The sequence below is a fragment of the Acanthochromis polyacanthus genome, chromosome 14, assembly GCF_021347895.1.
Source record: "Acanthochromis polyacanthus isolate Apoly-LR-REF ecotype Palm Island chromosome 14, KAUST_Apoly_ChrSc, whole genome shotgun sequence".
NCBI classification, from domain to species: Eukaryota; Metazoa; Chordata; class Actinopteri; family Pomacentridae; genus Acanthochromis; species Acanthochromis polyacanthus.
In genome coordinates, this window is record NC_067126.1 from 272,570 (window position 1) to 291,994 (window position 19,425).

The following is a 19,425-nucleotide window of genomic DNA, read 5'->3' on the forward strand; positions in this document are numbered from 1 at the left end:
AAAGTGTGAATGAAGGCCTTTGCCGTCCGCAGCCAGATTAAAACCATTCTCTCTTCAAACTGATTTGGATAAGCATGAAAACGCCACACAAGCACCTCACGCTGCTGGCTTTGTTTGACCGCTTTGGGTTCATTCTCTGACCTCACAGTGTGTGCTGCAGTGGTTGTCCTTTTATGTCTGTGTCTTGTCGTTCCACAAGGCCAGAGAAGGGTGCACCGTTCAAGGCGGCACTGCAATGCCGGGTCGATGCGTGGAGTGAAAGGAGCAAGCCCCTCGTTCAACTCCCAGTGCTAAAATTGCGTTTAATATGTAGTCCTCACATGGAGGACATATCAGATATTAAACTGATAAGAACAGATACTACACTTGATCTTAGCCAAAAGGCCGAGAAGCGATGACCCATGACCGTTTGCTGAACGGGCCCAGCCCCCTGGCGCAGTTCTCACTTGTGCTGGTGCACTGTTTTCACCGGGCTGCGCTAGTGGCTTCTGCCTGGTGACCTCACACACAAGCTCCACTCAGCACCGCCCAAAAATCTGTCAAGCACAGCTCCTTTGCTTTCAACAAACAGATATGGCTCTGCCAGACGGCAAAGCCTGCCAAAAATAGGATAAACTCGTTGGAGTCACTCTCCACGGAAGTCTTTAGTAAAAGGCGAAAGACTTGTACGTTATGAAGAGAAACCAGAGTAAGTCCCGGAAAGTGTGAATGAAGGCCTTTGCCGTCCGCAGCCAGATTAAAACCATTCTCTCTTCAAACTGATTTGGATAAGCATGAAAACGCCACACAAGCACCTCACGCTGCTGGCTTTGTTTGACCGCTTTGGGTTCATTCTCTGACCTCACAGTGTGTGCTGCAGTGGTTGTCCTTTTATGTCTGTGTCTTTTCATTCCACAAGGCCAGAGAAGGGTGCACCGTTCCCGGCGGCACTGCAATGCCGGGTCGATGCGTGGAGTGAAAGGAGCAAGCCCCTCGTTCAGCTCCCAGTGCTAAAAATGCGTTTAATATGTAGTCCTCACATGGAGGACATATCAGATATTAAACTGATAAGAACAGATACTACACTTGATCTTAGCCAAAAGGCCGAGAAGCGATGACCCATGACCGTTTGCTGAACGGGCCCAGCCCCCTGGCGCAGTTCTCACTTGTGCTGGTGCACTGTTTTCACCGGGCTGCGCTCGTGGCTTCTGCCTGGTGACCTCACACACAAGCTCCACTCAGCACCGCCCAAAAATCTGTCAAGCACAGCTCCTTTGCTTTCAACAAACAGATATGGCCCTGCCAGACGGCAAAGCCTGCCAAAAATAGGATAAACTCGTTGGAGTCACTCTCCACGGAAGTCTTTAGTAAAAGGCGAAAGACTTGTACGTTATGAAGAGAAACCAGAGTAAGTCCCGGAAAGTGTGAATGAAGGCCTTTGCCGTCCGCAGCCAGATTAAAACCATTCTCTCTTCAAACTGATTTGGATAAGCATGAAAACGCCACACAAGCACCTCACGCTGCTGGCTTTGTTTGACCGCTTTGGGTTCATTCTCTGACCTCACAGTGTGTGCTGCAGTGGTTGTCCTTTTATGTCTGTGTCTTGTCATTCCACAAGGCCAGAGAAGGGTGCACCGTTCAAGGCGGCACTGCAATGCCGGGTCAATGCGTGGAGTGAAAGGAGCAAGCCCCTCGTTCAACTCCCAGTGCTAAAATTGCGTTTAATATGTAGTCCTCACATGGAGGACATATCAGATATTAAACTGATAAGAACAGATACTACACTTGATCTTAGCCAAAAGGCCGAGAAGCGATGACCCATGACCGTTTGCTGAACGGGCCCAGCCCCCTGGCGCAGTTCTCACTTGTGCTGGTGCACTGTTTTCACCGGGCTGCGCTAGTGGCTTCTGCCTGGTGACCTCACACACAAGCTCCACTCAGCACCGCCCAAAAATCTGTCAAGCACAGCTCCTTTGCTTTCAACAAACAGATATGGCTCTGCCAGACGGCAAAGCCTGCCAAAAATAGAATACACTCACTGGAGTCACTCTCCACGGAAGTCTTTAGTAAAAGGCGAAGGACTTGTACGTTATGAAGAGAAACCAGAGTAAGTCTGCCTTTCTGCAGAAGAAGCAGCCCAAAAGCCTGGTTGTCACAGGCACCACACTCATGGTGAGACTCGCTTGCATTTGTCACGGGTAGCAGATGCCGGCCACGCCCAGTGCACCTCACCTCCCCGTGTTGCCAAAGGCTCCGTCCAGTCGTATTGCGGCCAGTCGGACGGATGACCAATCCTACTGCGGCCGGCCGTGTTCTGACCGTTCCCCTGGTTGTTGGGACTCGGGCCTCGGAAAGTGTGAATGAAGGCCTTTGCCGTCCGCAGCCAGATTAAAACCATTCTCTCTTCAAACTGATTTGGATAAGCATGAAAACGCCACACAAGCACCTCACGCTGCTGGCTTTGTTTGACCGCTTTGGGTTCATTCTCTGACCTCACAGTGTGTGCTGCAGTGGTTGTCCTTTTATGTCTGTGTCTTTTCATTCCACAAGGCCAGAGAAGGGTGCACCGTTCCCGGCGGCACTGCAATGCCAGGTCGATGCGTGGAGTGAAAGGAGCAAGCCTCTCGTTCAGCTCCCAGTGCTAAAAATGCGTTTAATATGTAGTCCTCACATGGAGGACATATCAGATATTAACTGATAAGAACAGATTTTTTTTCTTTTATTTTATTTAAGGAATCATCCCACAGAACTTATACAAACAACACAATTCCTGAATCACATAAGCACACAATACATACATAAACACATAAAAAAAAACATGCCAACAGTTGCTCAGAAGAAAACCACAGTCAACAAAAACCTGTCCCAACCGGAACAACACACTGTTGCTCGGAACACTCATCCAACAAACCATCCTATTGGCACCAAAAGAAAACCAAAGAAATTTCAGTCGGTTGCAATAATCAAAACCTCCCCCAGTGTCACACACCAAGCCCCATCCCACCAACCCCAAACCCCCTTTCCACCTCTCCAGAGCTGCACGCTTCCCCCACCTCAATATGTTGCTGTCTACCCTCCCCCAAAGCTCCGCCACCAACTTCCCCATCACCCCTTGCCTACTGACAGTCCTGTGTTTCTGGACAAGCTCCTGCTTTGCTCACCACAAGTTCTTCTTGACCAGGCTGACAATCAGCCAGACAAGGAACGCTCCTTTTCCCGTGCCCACCCCTCTGTCGATGCGCTCCCATGACATGGCAGGCCAAGACATCACCCGCCCAAACCTCAACTCCACCCGAGACCAGAGCGCCTGCGCAAAGGGATAGTCTCACATAATATGTGCGACCGACTCCTCGTCCCCACAGCCCTCCCTTGGACAGGCAGGAGATCCCGCTAGCCCACAGGCAGGAGATCCCGCTAGCCCGTGCCTGTGCATTATCTTGCGCACCGGCAAGCACCTGTGGAAGCACAACCAATTCAGGTCCTTGAGCCCATTATCAATGCCACGTGGCTAGACCCCCCCCCCCATGTCCTGGACACCACCCCGATCACCGGTGGTGCAGACACCCTTTCCCTAACCTCATTGTACAGGGCTCTATGATTGACTCTCAATGCCCCTACGGATGCCTCCGGATGAGCTCTCAACCACCGTGCAGCATGGCGGTAATGCCAAGGCTGCTGCTCCACCCGTGGCGCCAAATTGTCCCACGCCATGAGCTGTCTTGCCTGGTAGGCAAAAAACAGCTGCAGAAAATAGCCCGATGGGTGCACGACTGGGCCAGACAGCTGAGCGCACAAGAAGGACACGAACATACAATCCAGCTTCAGTGGCAAATGTGGGACGTCCCGCCCCCCACCGTCAATCCTAACCATCATGCAGGCCCTTGATACGTAGTCGTATCGCCCTCCCCACACGAAACCAAAAACCATACGCATCAGCGACCTCCTCATGCTCACTGGAAGGGGGTAGACATATGCCAGGTACAAAAGGGACGGTAGCACATCTACCTTCAGCACCAGTACTTTCCCGACAAAGGTCAGGAATCTGCCCCTCCACAATGACAGCTTCCTCTGAACCTTGGCAAGGCGGTCAGTCCAGTTCGAGGCAGCACTGTTGGCTGTCTTGAAATGAACTCCCAAAATTTCAGCGGACTGCGGCAGTGTGCTAAGCCCCCCGGTACATCCGTCCGCCCCTTCCACCATTCAAAAAACTTAACTGAAGACTTAGCAAGGTTCAGGCTCGCCCATGCTGCCCGCCCAAAGTCCTGTATGACCCGCAAAGCCCTGACCAGATATTCATTACTGTCCAGCAGCAACGTCATATCATCCGCGTACTGGGACAGCTTCACCCGTGTGCCCCCACTGCCTGGCACCAAAAACCCTCTGATCCCCTGATCCGCACGGATGGCCTCTCCGAGGGGTTCTATGTACAAAACGTACAGCAGAGGAGAGAGCGGGCACCCCTGCCTCACTCCAGAGTGTACCCCAAATACCTTACCCAGATGACCATTTACCATCACCATGCTCCTCACATTTGCGTACAAAGTCCGCAACCACCCCACAAAAACCTGGCTGAAACCCATCCTCTCCAACCCCCTGAACATAAAACCCCAGTGTACCCTGTCAAACGCCTTTTGCTGATCGGGGCCACAGCCATTAGTGGCAAGTTACGGTCCTCTGACCAAGCAATTGCGTCCCGGACCAGCTGAAGGTTCCACCTCACCGAGCGCCCCTTCACCCCACATGTCTACTCCACATGGATCACATGCGGTAGTGCCGTGCCGAGTCGGTCCGCAAGGACTTTTGCTAAGAGCTTGTAGTCCACACACAGCATAGTCAGTGGACGCCAGTTCCCTAGATCTGCCCGGTCCCCTTTCTTGTATAAGAGGGAGATAACCCCAGTGGCCAAAGATTTCCCCATTGCAACACTATGCAGCACCTCATTAAAAACTTCCAACACCGTCGGCCCTAGCACATCCCAGAAAACAATGTAAAATTACACTGGAAGCCCATCAATACCGGGGACTGTCTTTCTCCAAAAGAAACAGGGCTATGTCGCGTGGCACCCGCCGAGTGAGCAGGCCCAGAAATCCCTCAGCCCTGTCTTCGTCAACCTCCCTCCCTTTAAAAAAGCCCGATAGTTGTCGGTAGAGACACTTGCCATTTCACTCGCGTCTGTAGTGAGCCGTCCCTGATCATCTCTAACTGCGGTCAGAACTTGTTTCTCTCTGCACAAACTGAGCTGAAAAAAGCCGCAGAGCATGCCTCTGACTTTTCATGCAGCTCTCTCCGCGACCGCGCCAGATATGCGCGAGCATCTTGCTCATAAAACTCCCTGAGCTGAGACTTCAGGGTGTTGCAGACTTGTAGGTCCACCTCACCCCCGCAGTTACCCCTGGTATATTCCACCTCAAGCTGTTGCTGCAGATGAGACACTTGTCTTCTTGACCTCCTCTTCCTAGCCTTGCAGTACTTCAGGCAAAAGCGCTTAATGCGCTCCTTTGCTATTTCCCACCATGCAGAAACCCCAGAGCACATGGGTCTGAGTCCCAAAAGGTCCCTAAAAACCACAAGAATTGCCTTCTGAAAGTAGCTTCCTCCAACACGCTGATGCTAAGGCGCCAATAGCTAGGCCCAAAAAGAGGCAGAGACAAGCCTACCTGAAACAATAGCCCATGGTGATGGGTGAAGCAGACAGGGAACACCTTGCCTGCCAACAAACTTAAAGACCCCGAAAAAAACACGTAGTCCAGACGCTTTACTACCCCACGCGAGTTGTGCCATGTGGGTCCATCTGCCATCGGCCGGACTGCCTTGCCCCCATCCACCAAGCCGTGTCCCTCAAAAAAACGTGATATGTATCGCTCCCCGGCCATGCTCGACCCCCCACTCCCTAACTCAACATTAAAATCACCCCCGACAATGACCTGCCTGTTTGTGGTGAGGTGCGGTTCGATCAGTCCAAAAACCTCCTGCCTCTCTACTGGAGTTTGTGACCCATACACCACAACGACCCTGAGCTTCAGTGACCCCCACGACACATCAGCTCCCAAAACCCTCCCCTGAGAAATAACCACAACATTGTCCACTTTCATGTCCCTTGATCCAAACAGAATCCCAACCCCAGTAGAGTGAACCCCACCCCCCAACAAGCTCACCCCCAACACTTCAGACCGCAGGCCCCCTACCCCACTCTCGAAGGGAGCCCACATAATCAAAAACAACCCTCCTTTTAACAGGGTCCCTCATACCCCTCACATTCGGCGACATTACATTAAAAAAAAAACATATTTGACATCAAAAAGAAATAAACCTGGCAAAAAACCCACCTATTGATCATACAGGTCCATGCTGTCCATCTGCTCGGCCCAGGAAAAGGGCACAGTATTCGGCAAGGATGTCGGCCTGTTGGGTCCCTCATATGCATCCTTCCCCAAAGGTGAAGGAACCATCGTAAGGTCCGGGGTAAGTTCTAGTTCCAATTCAAATCCTGGCGTGAGCGGGTCCTCCACGCCAGCCCCAGACTGTTCATCATTCAACCCTTCCCCCTCCCCCTCCACACTGTCCCCCTCTTGCGTTCGTCCCTCTTCAGCCCCTGCTGCGCCTCTTACTGCTTGACTGGGCTCTCTGCCCTCACAACCCCCCACATTCAACCCATCAGTCTTAACTGTCTCTTCACCCCTTGACCTCTTGCTGTGCAGGCCCTGTTCAGCAGGAGGACCCGCATCAAAGGCCTGTGATCCTCCACGCACACCTTGGTCCACCTTAAGCTGGACTGAGACAGGGGAAGCCGCCGGAGAAGCCACCCGGAGGCCGTCCAAGGTCGATGGGCCTTCCCCGTGATCTCCCACAGGGACAGCCACGTTATTCCCACGGCCTGCAGCACTCTCTCACTCCCTGGAAGCGCCGGCACTCTTCGAGGCTCCCCCTGGTCTCCCACCTCTGGCAACCTCCGCAAAGGTCCACGCATGGGTCGGGCAGTCCCGGTACAAATGTCCCAAGCCGCCGCAACCATGGCATGCCCTCGGCTCACTGTAGTCCTTCGCCTCGTGTCCTCCCTGCTCACAGAAGCGGCAACGGTCTCCAGCACATGATGTCTCTGCATGACCCGACTGCCGACAGCGGCGGCAGAATGCAGGTTGCCGTGCATAGTACAAGTAACCCCTGTCCCCACCCAAGTTTTAAAAAAAAGCAGGCGGGTGCTTAAGTTCGTTGGGCCCGTCTGGGTCAGCCTTCAACAGCATCTGAAACTGCTGCCTGCCCGTCCAAACTCCCAAGGGATCGTGGACATACCTTGCCGCCGTCACCACCTCCCCGTACTGACTCAGAAAAGACGAAATTTGCAGGTCAGTGACAAAAGGGTTGTACATATGCACGGTGACAACCCTAAAATTCGGCCAATCCAAATTCCAAACCTTATACAAGGTGAGAGGCCGCGTTGATGCCGTGTTCCTGCATCTCTCTGCCGCTCGTTGGTATAACTCTTCTCCTCTCCACGTGACGTCAGAAGCCTTGACCTGCAGGTTCCACTGAACACACAGCACGTCTTCCACCTTAAAAAGGAGATGTTCCATAATGACGGTCCTACAGAACCACATCCGGGACGAAGCATTTTCTTCAGCTGAAGCCACCTGGAACTGCAGGATATATCTCAGCCCGACCCCGGGGATCTGCTGCTCTGGTGCAGCCTCTGCAGCCATCTCCGTGGTGAGAAGAAACTACTCAGCAGTCGCAGTCGCCGCCGCCGCCGCGAGGCTCCGGTACTATGCTTGATCTTAGCCAAAAGGCCAAGAAGCGATGACCCATGACCGTTTGCTGCCGGGGCCCAGCCCCCTGGCGCAGTTCTCACTTGTGCTGGTGCACTGTTTTCACCGGGCTGCGCTACTGGCTTCTGCCTGGTGACCTCACACACAAGCTCCACTCAGCACCGCCCAAAAATCTGTCAAGCACAGCTCCTTTGCTTTCAACAAACAGATATGGCTCTGTCAGATGGCAAAGCCTATCAAAAATAGGATAAACTCGTTGGAGTCACTCTCCACCGGAAGAGAGAAGCCGGAGTACCCGGAGAAAACCCACGCATGCACAGGGAGAACTCTATGCAGAAAGATCCCAGGCCTACTCCGGGATTTGAACCGGGGATCTTCTTGCTGCAAGGCAAAAGTGCTAACCACTACGTCACTGTGCAGCCCACCAACACATGTAGGTTATGCAGTAAAAATTATTTTTTTCAGCTGAGAAAAAATACCATGGCCTGGATAAATGAGAATCTGCACAAGCAACATATTTGACCTATAAACTAATGCAATATTGCTCAAAAAACAGCATTTCGTGGAGAAAGTTGGTGGACGATACATTCAGTACAGTGAAACATCTTTCTGGAGTCGATATGCAGTCAGTGGGGTGAAAAACTAACATTTTTTTTATGATTCACGGCCTGATATTTGTGTCATCCTGCACAGAAAACATTTCTGAGTTTTCTCTGTTCTAGTTCTAGTTCTAGACTGGACCTGCGTCGTCTTTAGAAAATACTTTTCCTTCTTAAAATAAAAGCCAGCCCTGTGGGATTTAAAGATTGCAGCAGGAACACACACAACACAGTCACCATCGCCTCTTCTTCCTCGTCTTCGATTTCTGCTGCAGCCCACCGCACATGGTGGGAACATCTCCAGTCTGTTTTGTGACTTGTTAAATCTGCTATTGATCGTATCTTGACAGCCTGCTCCATCTTAATGCCCTCCACAATGTCGATGGGCTCCTTCACAATGGCGTCTGAGTTTTCTGCTGCAACATCTTCAATGTTCACGCCCCCCTGCGAGCTGCCAATCAACACTGGGCCCTGTGGGACACAAGTGGGAGTTAAGAGGGGTTTAACGCTCAGAGTTACTGCACTGTTTCAATTTCTCAATCTGTGAGCCTCATTCAGACAAGATTTACAGTTTGAGTCTACTGGAGGTGAGCAATTACATTATGGCTGCTCCGGTCACTGATTTTGGGAACTGCTCATGAAATCAGCCAAACTATCTCCTGTTCAATCAGCTAACTGAATGCTCCTCCTGTTAATTAAATCATTGCAGCTTCACATTTTAAAACAAAACTCTGATTTTCTTTCTCCTGCATTGGAGCACACTGGAGAAACGTGCTGCCATAAAATGTTTCATCAGGCATGTTTCTAAGCCCGATCAACAACAGAAAGTTATGTAACTACACATTAAAAGCTCTACTGCTGGCTTCACATTACATTTGCACTCAGTCTACAGATTATTTCAAGAAATGCATTGGTTTTGTCCATAAAGAAAACCCATCTCAAGTCTTTCAATGCTGTTTTGTCTGACTAACAGTTCAAAATTCTTCATACTGAAGTCATTTAAACACCTGGGGAGAAGTGGCAGCAGCTTAAGATGAAATATAAAAACATTGTTCAAACAGGTCAGACCTCGGCATTATCTCATGGAGGTACTTCATGTTGATCATGTTTTACATTGTAAAGTAGCCTAAATACTAAGTGGCTGTTTGACTGTGCAGTTGTTTTATCCACACATAGCCTAAATGTCTGCATCCATATCATGTTCTGTTAAATAATTGAGCCTGTTTAAACTAACACAGACTTCTGCTCAGCCAACAGAAAGAAAGTAGATGCCTGTAAATCAGGTGGTATAAAAGGTCATGGATGCATATCTATCTATCTATCTATCTATCTATCTATATATATATATATACACACGTGGACAAAATTGTTGGTACCCCTCAGTTAAAGAAGGAAAAACCCACAATTCTCACTGAAATCACTTGAAACTCACAAAAGTAACAATAAATAAAAATTTATTGAAAATTAAATAATCAAAAACAGCCATTACTTTTGAATTGTTGATTAACATAATTATTTAAAAAAACAAACTAATGAAACAGGCCTGGACAAAAATGATGGTACCTCTATAAAAGATTGAAAACTATTTGACCAGAGTGACATGATTAACTCAGGTGTGTCATTTAATTGACATCACAGGTGTTTCCAAACTCATAATCAGTCAGTCTGCCTATTTAAAGGGAGACAAGTAGTCACCCTGCTGTTTGGTGAAAAGGTGTGTACCACACTGAACATGGACAACAGAAAGCGAAGGAGAGAATTGTCCCAGGACATCTGAAAAAAAATTATAGACAAACATCTTAAAGGTAAAGGCTATAAGACCATCTCTAAACAGCTTGAAGTTCCTGTGACAACAGTGGCTCATATTATTCAGAAGTTCAAGACCCACGGGACAGTAGCCAACCTCCTTGGATGTGGCCGCAAGAGGAAAATTGATGACAAATTGAAGAGACGGATCGTTGGAATTGTATCCAAAGAGCCCAGAGCAACCTCCAAAGAAATTAAAGGTGAACTCCAAGGCCAAGGTACATCAGTGTCAGATCGCACCATTCGTCGTTGTTTGAGCCAAAGTGGACTTCATGGGAGACGACCAAGGAGGACACCACTGCTGAAAAAAACTCATAAAAAAGCGAGACTGGAATTTGCAAAAATGCATGTTGACAAGCCACAAAGCTTCTGGGAGAATGTCCTTTGGACAGATGAGACCAAACTGGAGCTTTTTGGTAAGGCACATCAACTCTATGTTCATAGACTCAAAAACCAAGCATACGAAGAAAAGAACACTGTCCCTACGGTGAAACATGGAGGAGGCTCAGTAATGTTTTGGGGCTGCTTTGCTGCATCTGGCACAGGGTGTCTTGAAAGTGTGCAAGGTATGATGAAATCTGAAGACTATCAAGGCATTCTGGAGAGAAATGTGCTGCCTCGTGTCAGAAAGCTTGGTCTCAGTCGCAGGTCATGGGTCTTCCAACAGGACAACGATCCAAAACACACAGCCAAAAACACCCAAGAATGGCTGAGAGAAAAGCGTTGGACTGTTCTAAAGTGGCCTTCTATGAGCCCAGATCTGAATCCCATTGAACATATGTGGAAGGAGCTGAAACATGCCATTTGGAGAAGACACCCATCAAACCTGAGACAACTGGAGCTGTTTGCTCATGAGGAGTGGGCCAAAATACCTGTTGACAGCTGCAGAACGCTCATTGACAAATACAGAAATCGTTTAATTGCAGTGATTGCCTCAAAAGGTTGTGCAACAAAATATTAAGTTATGGGTACCATCATTTTTGTCCAGCCCTATTTCATTAGTTTGTTTTTTTAAATAATTATGTTAATCAACAATTCAAAAGTGATGGCTGATTTTGATTATTTAATTTTCAATAAATTTTTATTTATTGTTACTTTTGTGAGTTTCAAGTGATTTCAGTGAGAATTGTGGGTTTTTCCTTCTTTAACTGAGGGGTACCAACAATTTTGTCCACGTGTGTATATATACAGTATTCTACAAAAAGTAGCTTCCTTATCGTGATGGAAAGGACTGGCGCAAAATAGGTTAAAAGGAGAAAAAAATGTGAGCATCTTAAAAAGTCTATAAAAAAAATATAAGCACATCAACCCCCAAACACAACTGATATTAACCTTTAGACGCATAACTGGGTCAAAATAAACACGCTCCGCTTAAAACATCCCCCGCCTTATATATCGTACCTCTGAGTGCAAGCAATAATAATATATACTGGACGATACACCTAGAAAATGATACATCTTCACTACAATAAAAAAAAACAGTCAGGTCAAGGTCATACATCCGAAAAGGCACATCTACATTACCAACAGGCTTAGTGTGCGCAATATGAATGAAATCCCTCAACTAGTTTCTGAGCTATGATCCGGAAACCAAAAAATATTTGAAGTGCCTCACTATGACCTTGAAAATCAGGTCAAGGTCATACACCCCAAAAGGCACATCTATACTATATAGAGATGGCCTGGGCGCAATATGAATGAAATCCCTCAAGTAGTTTCTGAGATATGCTCCAGAAACGAAATGCGGACGTACGGACGGACGTACGGACGGACGTGCCCACGCCAATATCCCCCTTCATGCCTTCGGCTGGCGGGGGATAAAAAATGACCCGGTGAGGTCGTTTTCTTTCAATATCTTCATTAATATTCCAGCTATTCCTGAAAAAAAACATGCTTTTTTGTATTAGTGCATTTAAATTTTCAAGTTACCTTTTATACTTTTAAAGAATATTTTTATTAACACTCCAAGCTCTTTATCACTGACAATATCACACAGGAGGTGATGAAGTACACAAACTTGGAGGAAGAGTGGAAAAATGTCAACAAAATGTGTGTTGACATTCTTCTACTGCTGTTCTGTGGAATATTCTTCCTTTTCAATGATCAAAATGTTCAAAATCTGCTATAAAGGGAAAAATAAACATTTCAAACATGAAATTGGTCTTGTGTGGACAAAAATATAATGCAAACAATAATACAAATGATTAATCTGAACCAAAATAACAAAAATGGCATAAAAACGCATTGATTCTTATGTTTGACCCACGCATGGAAGAGTGCAGGGTCCAATCATTTGTGGATCTAAGGGTTAAAAAAATAAGGGTTAAAAAAAGGTGTCAAATCTTTTATGCTTTTTCTAAATTTATCTGAATTTAAACCCATTTGTTTCACCTAAAAAAAATAACGGTATACAACGCATCAATGGCTATCGCTTCAAACATTTATTCTTCTCGTCGCTTAAACTCAAAAAAATGCACTGAAAGTGGATCAATTTTTATAAAAGTTATCTGGGAATCTATCTAAAGTTAGACATATTGTTTTAAATATCCATAATGTCTGATGGAGAAGTTTCATTCAGGATCACAGCTGGTCAAGCAGAAGAAGATGTGAGATGGAATCACATTATCTGGTTTCAGGTCGTTGTTCTTCTCACCTGATAGGACCTCTCCATGGTGATGGCGAAGTAGTACTCTCTGCGTGGATACCTGCGCTCACAGATGAACACCTGGTTGCAGATACGACCCGCCTCCCCGGTCTGCTTGGTGTACAGCTTTCGACCGATCATCTGGGATGAAATGTCTCGGGCCTCCTCCGGCCTAAAGACGAAGGGAAGGAAAGTTCTGTTTTTTGCAGCACTGAATTGAAAAACTTCATACTGTAGAGAACTTTTTTTAACAATCATCTCACAAATCGGGCCCACTAGTTGCATTATTTTTTGGCTTTGTTGGGTTTCTCTCTTTCACATAATACTGCAAGGACTACACCTTACATTGCGAAATATGAATCGATTGGTTTTGTCTGTTAAGAATATTCATCTCAAGTGTTCAAAAGTTGTTTTGTCTGAAAAGTGGTTCAAAATTATTTGTGATTTAACCCTCAGAACCCCAAAACACATGAAAGACAAGTTATATGTAAATAAATAAAACTTTTTTTTAAAAAGCCACCATTTATCTGAGCCAGAAACTGTAAAAACAGGAAGAATTATTGGATTTTCTACTTTCCAATGGTTCTTAATCACATGTGGTGTACAGCTAAATTAACTAAATGAACCAAATATAAGCCTAAAATTGTGATAACTCCTCAACATCACTTAATTCTTAAATTAACTGAAAGTTCTGCAATTTTGTGGACACTGACTGCTGCACGGAGCAAGGAGGACAAACCAAGCTCAGAGAGAGGTTTGGTGGGTGGCCGGATGTAATCGTTAGGCTTGACATCTACAGTCGTGGTCAAAAGTTTACATACACTTAAAAAGAACATAATGTCATGGCTCTCTTGAGTTTCCAGTTATTTCTACAACTCTGATTTTTCTCTGATAGAGTGATTGGAACAGGTACTTCTTTGTCACAAAAACATTCATGCAGTTTTTTTTTATGACTTTATTATGTGTTAACAGAAAAAGTGACCAAATCTGTTGGGTCAAAAATATACACACAGCAATGCTAATATTTGGTTACACGTCCCTTGGCCATTTTCACTTTAATTACAGGTTCTTCTCAAAAAATTAGCATATTGTGATAAAGTTCAGTATTTTCTGTAATGTACTGATAAACATTAGACTTTAATATATGTTAGATTCATTGCACACAACTGAAGTAGTTCAAGCCTTTTATTGTTTTAATATTGATGATATTGGCCAAAAAGTAAAGAAAAACCAAAAATCCCTATCTCAAAAAATTAGCATATTATGAAAAGGTTCTCTAAACGAGCTATCAACCTAATCATCTGAATCAACGAGTTAACTCTAAACACCTGCAAAAGATTCCTGAGGCCTTTAAAAACTCCCAGCCTGGTTCATTACTCAAAACTGCAATCATTGGTAAGACTGCCGACCTGACTGCTGTCCAGAAGGCCATCATTGACACCCTCAAGCAAGAGGGTAAGACACAAAGAAATTTCTGAGCGAATAGGCTGTTCCCAGAGTGCTGTATCAAGGCACCTCAGTGGGAAGTCTGTGGGAAGGAAAAAGTGTGGCAGAAAACGCTGCACAACTACAAGAGGTGACCGGACCCTGAGGAAGATTGTGGAGAAGGGCCGATTCCAGACCTTGGGGGACCTGCGGAAGCAGTGGACTGAGTCTGGAGTAGAAACATCCAGAGCCACCGGGCACAGGCGTGTGCAGGAAATGGGCTACAGGTGCCGCATTCCCCAGGTCAAGCCACTTTTGAACCAGAAACAGCGGCAGAAGCGCCTGACCTGGGCTACAGAGAAGCAGCACTGGACTGTTGCTCAGTGGTCCAAAGTACTTTTTTTGGATGAAAGCAAATTTTGCATGTCATTCAGAAATCAAGGTGCCAGAGTCTGGAGGAAGACTGGGGAGAAGGAAATGCCAAAATGCCTGAAGTCCAGTGTCAAGTACCCACAATCAGTGATGGTCTGGGGTGCCATGTCAGCTGCTGGTGGTGATCCACTGTGTTTTATCAAGGCAGGGTCAATGCAGCTGGCTATCAGGAGATTTTGGAGCACTTCATGCTTGCATCTGCTGAAAAGCTTTATGGAGATGAAGATTTCATTTTTCAGCACGACCTGGCACCTGCTCACAGTGCCAAAACCACTGGTAAATGGTTTACTGACCATGGTATTGCTGTGCTCAATTGGCCTGCCAACTCTCCTGACCTGAACCCCATAGAGAATCTGTGGGATATTGTGAAAAGGAAGTTGAGAGTCACCAGACCCAACACTGTGTATATAGCCAAATTGGTGGCCTATTTTCCCTTCAAGTGGAAGACAGCTATTGATTAGAGGGATTTTAAGCATGTTTAGCTATAAACAAAATAGTGGTTCTGCAGCATAAATACTTCAAAATGTATACAATTTAAACTTTGAATATACAGAATACTTAAGAGTTAAGAATTATACCATATCAGTAACATTTGGCCTACATTATACATGGCTGTTCATCCAATTGTTGCACAGTTTATAGCTGTGTAACTTAAAAGTAACAATCCTATGTCTTTATCATGTATTTCACTCTTTAGAGTATTGTCCTTAAACATTAAATTTTGATTTAAAGGGTTTCAGTTTATTGTTATACTTCTTGGGCCTCATTCATGAAGCGTTCTTAAGAACAAATCTGTTCTTAGAGCCTTTTTAAGAAGATTTTTGGCATTCACAAACGTGTTCTTAACTGACCTGTTCTTAAAAGTAAGAACAAATTCTAAGAACACTCAGGAGGACTCTTACGCACAAAAAATCTGCTCTTTTAGAATTTTGTTACAGTCAAAACTGATCCAAAAATTTGAATTTCTTTCTTAAAATGATTCAAATATTACCACAAATTATTTAATTTAAAACTAGATTTATTCAAGTGAATTTTAGTGATCAATGGGTTTATAGTTCAGTGCCAGTTAAACTCAAAATCAGATTTTAGATCTGAAGCTGCACTTGGTCACATTAACATGTTTGGAGGTCTGTGGGAGGTACAAGCGCAATGACCACTACGACGTGCACGCGCGATGACTGCCGCCACGTGCACGCGCCCCAGTGTGCACGCGCACGCTGACCGGGGAGACAAGGCGGACATGGCCTGGGCAGTTTTACCTGTCACTGCAGCAGAGGCAGAGGGTGTTTTATTACGACCAGGGCCGGCCCTAGGACTTTGGTGGCCCTAAGCAAGATTTTTTTTGTGGCCCCAAAACATGCACAGGGTAACTACCAAATTACATGCACAGCTTGTAATTGGGTTAAAACACACATGCACATGATTAACAGCAAATATTCAGCCCACTCCTGAACTTCCTTTTTGGAGCCATGATGCCATCTCTAGTGCTACTGCTTTTCCATCTGTGGCTTCTCCAGACCAGTGTAATCGATCAAGTTTGAAACGGTGCCGTGGTGTCACAGTAGCCTAACTTACGTACGAAGCATGGAGTCACCAACTGACTGCTGGTTTATTTTTTCTTTCCTGTATTTTTCCCGTATAGTTTTCTAATAAGCCAGTTTAAATTGATATGTTACCATGATGATTTATGTTTTATTGGAATAAAGACAGGCATGGGCGTAACCACCATCTCAGAAGTGAGGGGGACAAATTTTTCAGAGCGATTTATCATTCTCTTACATTTAATTGCACCGTCCTTAGTGGTTAAAGAACCACATAATCCCTAACAGCCACAGTGCAATACCAGGGGACCAACTAGGCTAGTTCTTTAAACTATAAAGTATAAAACTTTAAACTATAAAATCTAAAGTTTTAGTGGCCAAACTCTAGTTAAGTTGACAACAATGTCCCTTGAACATCTACTGGACGAGTAGCCAAAGGTGCCAAACACTGAACATGAAATGATCAGTACTTATCTTATTCTAGTATCTTATTTTCAGGAAGTTATAATCTCTGCTCACCTGTAAAGACCCTACATCCTTGTCCCTGCTGCTGGCCTCTGATCCATCTCCTCCCTGACTCTGCTCTTTCTGTTATGGCAATAAACATTAAAAAATGTGGTAAGAAAAATTCTGAAATAGCATTAGGAAGAGTAAAAATTGCAGTAGAATTTAACCTCAAAATCACTTTAACCCATAGATACATATTTTTTTCTCAGCCACGTATATATATATTTTTTCACCTCTGCAGACCCTGCATGGTCAACATTACTGCTGGCTGCCGCCTCTGGTCCATCTCCTGCCTGACTCTGCTCTTTGTTATGGAAATAATCATTAAAAAATCTGAAAATCAAAATTCTGAGATAGAATTACAAAGAGAAGGAGTAAAAAAATAGTTGTAAATTTATGCCATAGATAGCCTATTCTTTTTTCTCCTCCCTGACTCTCCTCTTTTGGGACCAAAAGACTTAAATACATGGAGAGCAATTGTGAGCACATCTTCTGCCCAGAAATTAAAGAGGACTGGGTTTATTCCAAGAATAAACTAATTAGCAGTAATGTAACAGAGGCAACCACATTTGAATGATTGTTAACTAGCTTAACATATTGATATATTGCCACGTTTTACCTTGTCATCATTTAGCTAACAAGTCTAACATTGTTTACATCCAACAAGGTCACACAACTTACACGGTTTGTTTGGAAAAAAATGTTTTTTGCTTCTTGCTGGCTCTGGTTGGTTTGCTAAACATTACTCCAGCTGCACGTTCAGCACTGCTCAGCACAGCAGCACGTCTCCTGTGGAACACCTGCGTTAGCATGCGCTCATGGTGCATTCAAAGACGGCTCGGGAAAACACGTTATTGTAACGGCTGAAAAAAGTGCCTTGACATGTCTGGGGCTGCGGCTGCCGCCCAATCAGCGACACTGAACTTACAACGCGTGTTGGGTTGCCAGGTTAGTCCGAAGCAAGTAATGTTAGATGGCAGTCTGTGGGTCAGACCATCAGACACAGTCAATTCGGGGGCCCCTAGTGGCGGCGGGGCCCTAAGCAGCCGCTTAATTCGCGTATAGGGAGAGCCGGCCCTGATTACGACACACACCCTTTCTGAGTATTCACCTTATTCAGCTCCGCCCATTTTCCAACGGGCGGGACTTCCTGTTTTGAGTAGCACTTCTGGTAACTCGATCATGCCGGTGTTTACAACTGAGAGAGTGATGTGGGAAGAAACGGAAACCTCTTTAAAAAAACAGAAATGGATCAAGTCTGCCGCATCCGCAACTTATTACAGAGTGGGAGGATGACATGAAAAAGTGGCCACAAGTCATGTATGGCGATATTTTTAACTATTTCGTGTTGTCTCTTGGCGTTGAACGCTTGGCTATGAGGAATTATAAGAGCACTGAAGCCTATCAATATTTGCACAGTGGTAAAGTCGGCGCTGTTCTGTTACATCAAGAACGGGAATATACGTTTCTTAAAGCTAATGTCAGCCCGAGTCAGGCTAGTACCTCCACACACATGGCGTGGGTGTTGGTGACAGCTGATGGAGTGGTGGAGACCACAGGATGCTCCTGTATCGCTGGGTTGGGACGGTCCTGCTGTCACACTGCTGCGATATTATGGAAGGTATGTTGATTTGAATAAAACTTTATTTGATTCATGTATATATGATGTGGTTGTGCAAATGGAGGTTGTTATTGTCATTTCTGAAACAGCTCCTGCAATTTACTGTGTTATTAGCCCTGTCACAAGCTAATGCTAATTCCCTGGAGCAACAAAAAACTGATTCTGACCAAACCGCAGTCATAACAACGTTTCAAAATAGCAGGGAGTATCTTTTTACCTCACTGATGGCATAGCTAGGTCTTTAGTGGAAACTGAACTTTGGTAGAATTGCTGTAGCTGCGCTGACAGTGACCGATGCAAGCTGTGTGTTTACATAGCCATGAGCTGGTCCGCAGCATTCAGATCGAACCTTTCCGTGCTCTAAACAATTCTGAGAGAGAGAAAGCGTCATCTTTCCCCAGTTGTTGTGGCACCCATGGACAGCACAATTGATGCCAGACATGTTAAAATCGCTTAAAAGAACAGTTAAAAGTAGCTACAGTAGCGAGAGGACTCGATGTTGTTGTAGTGCGAAGACGGTCAACCGGAAGTCAATCTCAAAAATGGCGCCGCCCTGCCTCACTTCCTGAATAAGGTGAATAACAGTTTAGCTGTCTCAGGTCAGACTTTATTGGCTGTTTGAAGCTCTGTCATCTGCAGAAATGACCATCACTCTGGTGGGCGGAGTTTCACCTGCACTCCAGTGCTCACTGTCTCAAACACTCTCTTGCTGCTGCCTTATAAGGAAGTTTAGAGGGTGTACCTTTTACATTTACAAGTCAATACAATGTAAATGTCATGTTAATGAGAGGGGAGGGTGTTCGTAGAGACTGTTCTTGAATCCGGCGCATCTCTCTCCTAAGAACAGATTTGGCTTGTCAAGAACGCTTCGTGAATCCGACGTACTTTTCTCTTGGAAGTTCTTAAAGCCGTTCTTACGAACGCTTTTCTACGAACGCGTTCATGAATGAGGCCCATTGATCTCAAATATGATGTTATTCTTAAGGGCTGGTTGAACCATTTTCTGTACAGACTTAGCATACTTATAGAAAATGGTTCAATGGTGAGTTGAAATGTTAAAAATGGGTCTGATTTGCACCTATCCTGTCTGTCTGCATCTGTTATTATC

At 45.6% G+C, this 19,425-nt stretch overlaps 1 protein-coding gene and 7 non-coding genes across 8 annotated transcripts; all 8 read right to left on the reverse strand.

Annotated features, from left to right (window-relative positions):
• Positions 1 to 205: 205 nt before the first annotated feature.
• Positions 206 to 396, reverse strand: LOC127537335 (U2 spliceosomal RNA). The gene has a single exon (XR_007946926.1). It is a non-coding gene; the product is annotated as a U2 spliceosomal RNA (small nuclear RNA).
• A 181-nt stretch (positions 397 to 577) lies between these two features.
• On the reverse strand, positions 578 to 692 carry LOC127537363 (U5 spliceosomal RNA). Its single transcript, XR_007946954.1, has one exon. It is a non-coding gene; the product is annotated as a U5 spliceosomal RNA (small nuclear RNA).
• Positions 693 to 904: 212 nt separating this feature from the next.
• Positions 905 to 1,095, reverse strand: LOC127537300 (U2 spliceosomal RNA). The gene has a single exon (XR_007946892.1). It is a non-coding gene; the product is annotated as a U2 spliceosomal RNA (small nuclear RNA).
• A 181-nt stretch (positions 1,096 to 1,276) lies between these two features.
• Positions 1,277 to 1,391, reverse strand: LOC127537369 (U5 spliceosomal RNA). Its single transcript, XR_007946960.1, has one exon. It is a non-coding gene; the product is annotated as a U5 spliceosomal RNA (small nuclear RNA).
• Positions 1,392 to 1,603: 212 nt separating this feature from the next.
• LOC127537339 (U2 spliceosomal RNA) lies at positions 1,604 to 1,794 on the reverse strand. The gene has a single exon (XR_007946931.1). It is a non-coding gene; the product is annotated as a U2 spliceosomal RNA (small nuclear RNA).
• Positions 1,795 to 1,975: 181 nt separating this feature from the next.
• LOC127537313 (U5 spliceosomal RNA) lies at positions 1,976 to 2,090 on the reverse strand. The gene has a single exon (XR_007946905.1). It is a non-coding gene; the product is annotated as a U5 spliceosomal RNA (small nuclear RNA).
• Positions 2,091 to 2,535: 445 nt separating this feature from the next.
• LOC127537349 (U2 spliceosomal RNA) lies at positions 2,536 to 2,733 on the reverse strand. Its single transcript, XR_007946941.1, has one exon. It is a non-coding gene; the product is annotated as a U2 spliceosomal RNA (small nuclear RNA).
• A 5,729-nt stretch (positions 2,734 to 8,462) lies between these two features.
• Positions 8,463 to 12,967, reverse strand: LOC127537173 (succinate--CoA ligase [ADP-forming] subunit beta, mitochondrial-like). The gene is made up of 2 exons (XM_051959077.1): positions 12,801 to 12,967; positions 8,463 to 8,812 (listed from the first exon to the last, which is right to left on the reverse strand). The coding sequence occupies exons 1-2, from the start codon at positions 12,930 to 12,932 to the stop codon at positions 8,495 to 8,497; spliced, it is 450 nt and encodes a 149-aa protein (XP_051815037.1). The 5' UTR covers positions 12,933 to 12,967; the 3' UTR covers positions 8,463 to 8,494.
• Positions 12,968 to 19,425: the final 6,458 nt, after the last annotated feature.

Bases quoted from the DNA above. Each gene is read 5' to 3' on its own strand.
- LOC127537173 (XM_051959077.1), bottom strand. From the start codon at position 12,932: ATGATCGGTCGAAAGCTGTACACCAAGCAGACCGGGGAGGCGGGTCGT. The intron at 8,813-12,800 runs GTGAGAAGAACA...TGTGTCCCACAG, and splicing joins CCATGGAGAGGTCCTATCAG to GGCCCAGTGTTGATTGGCAG.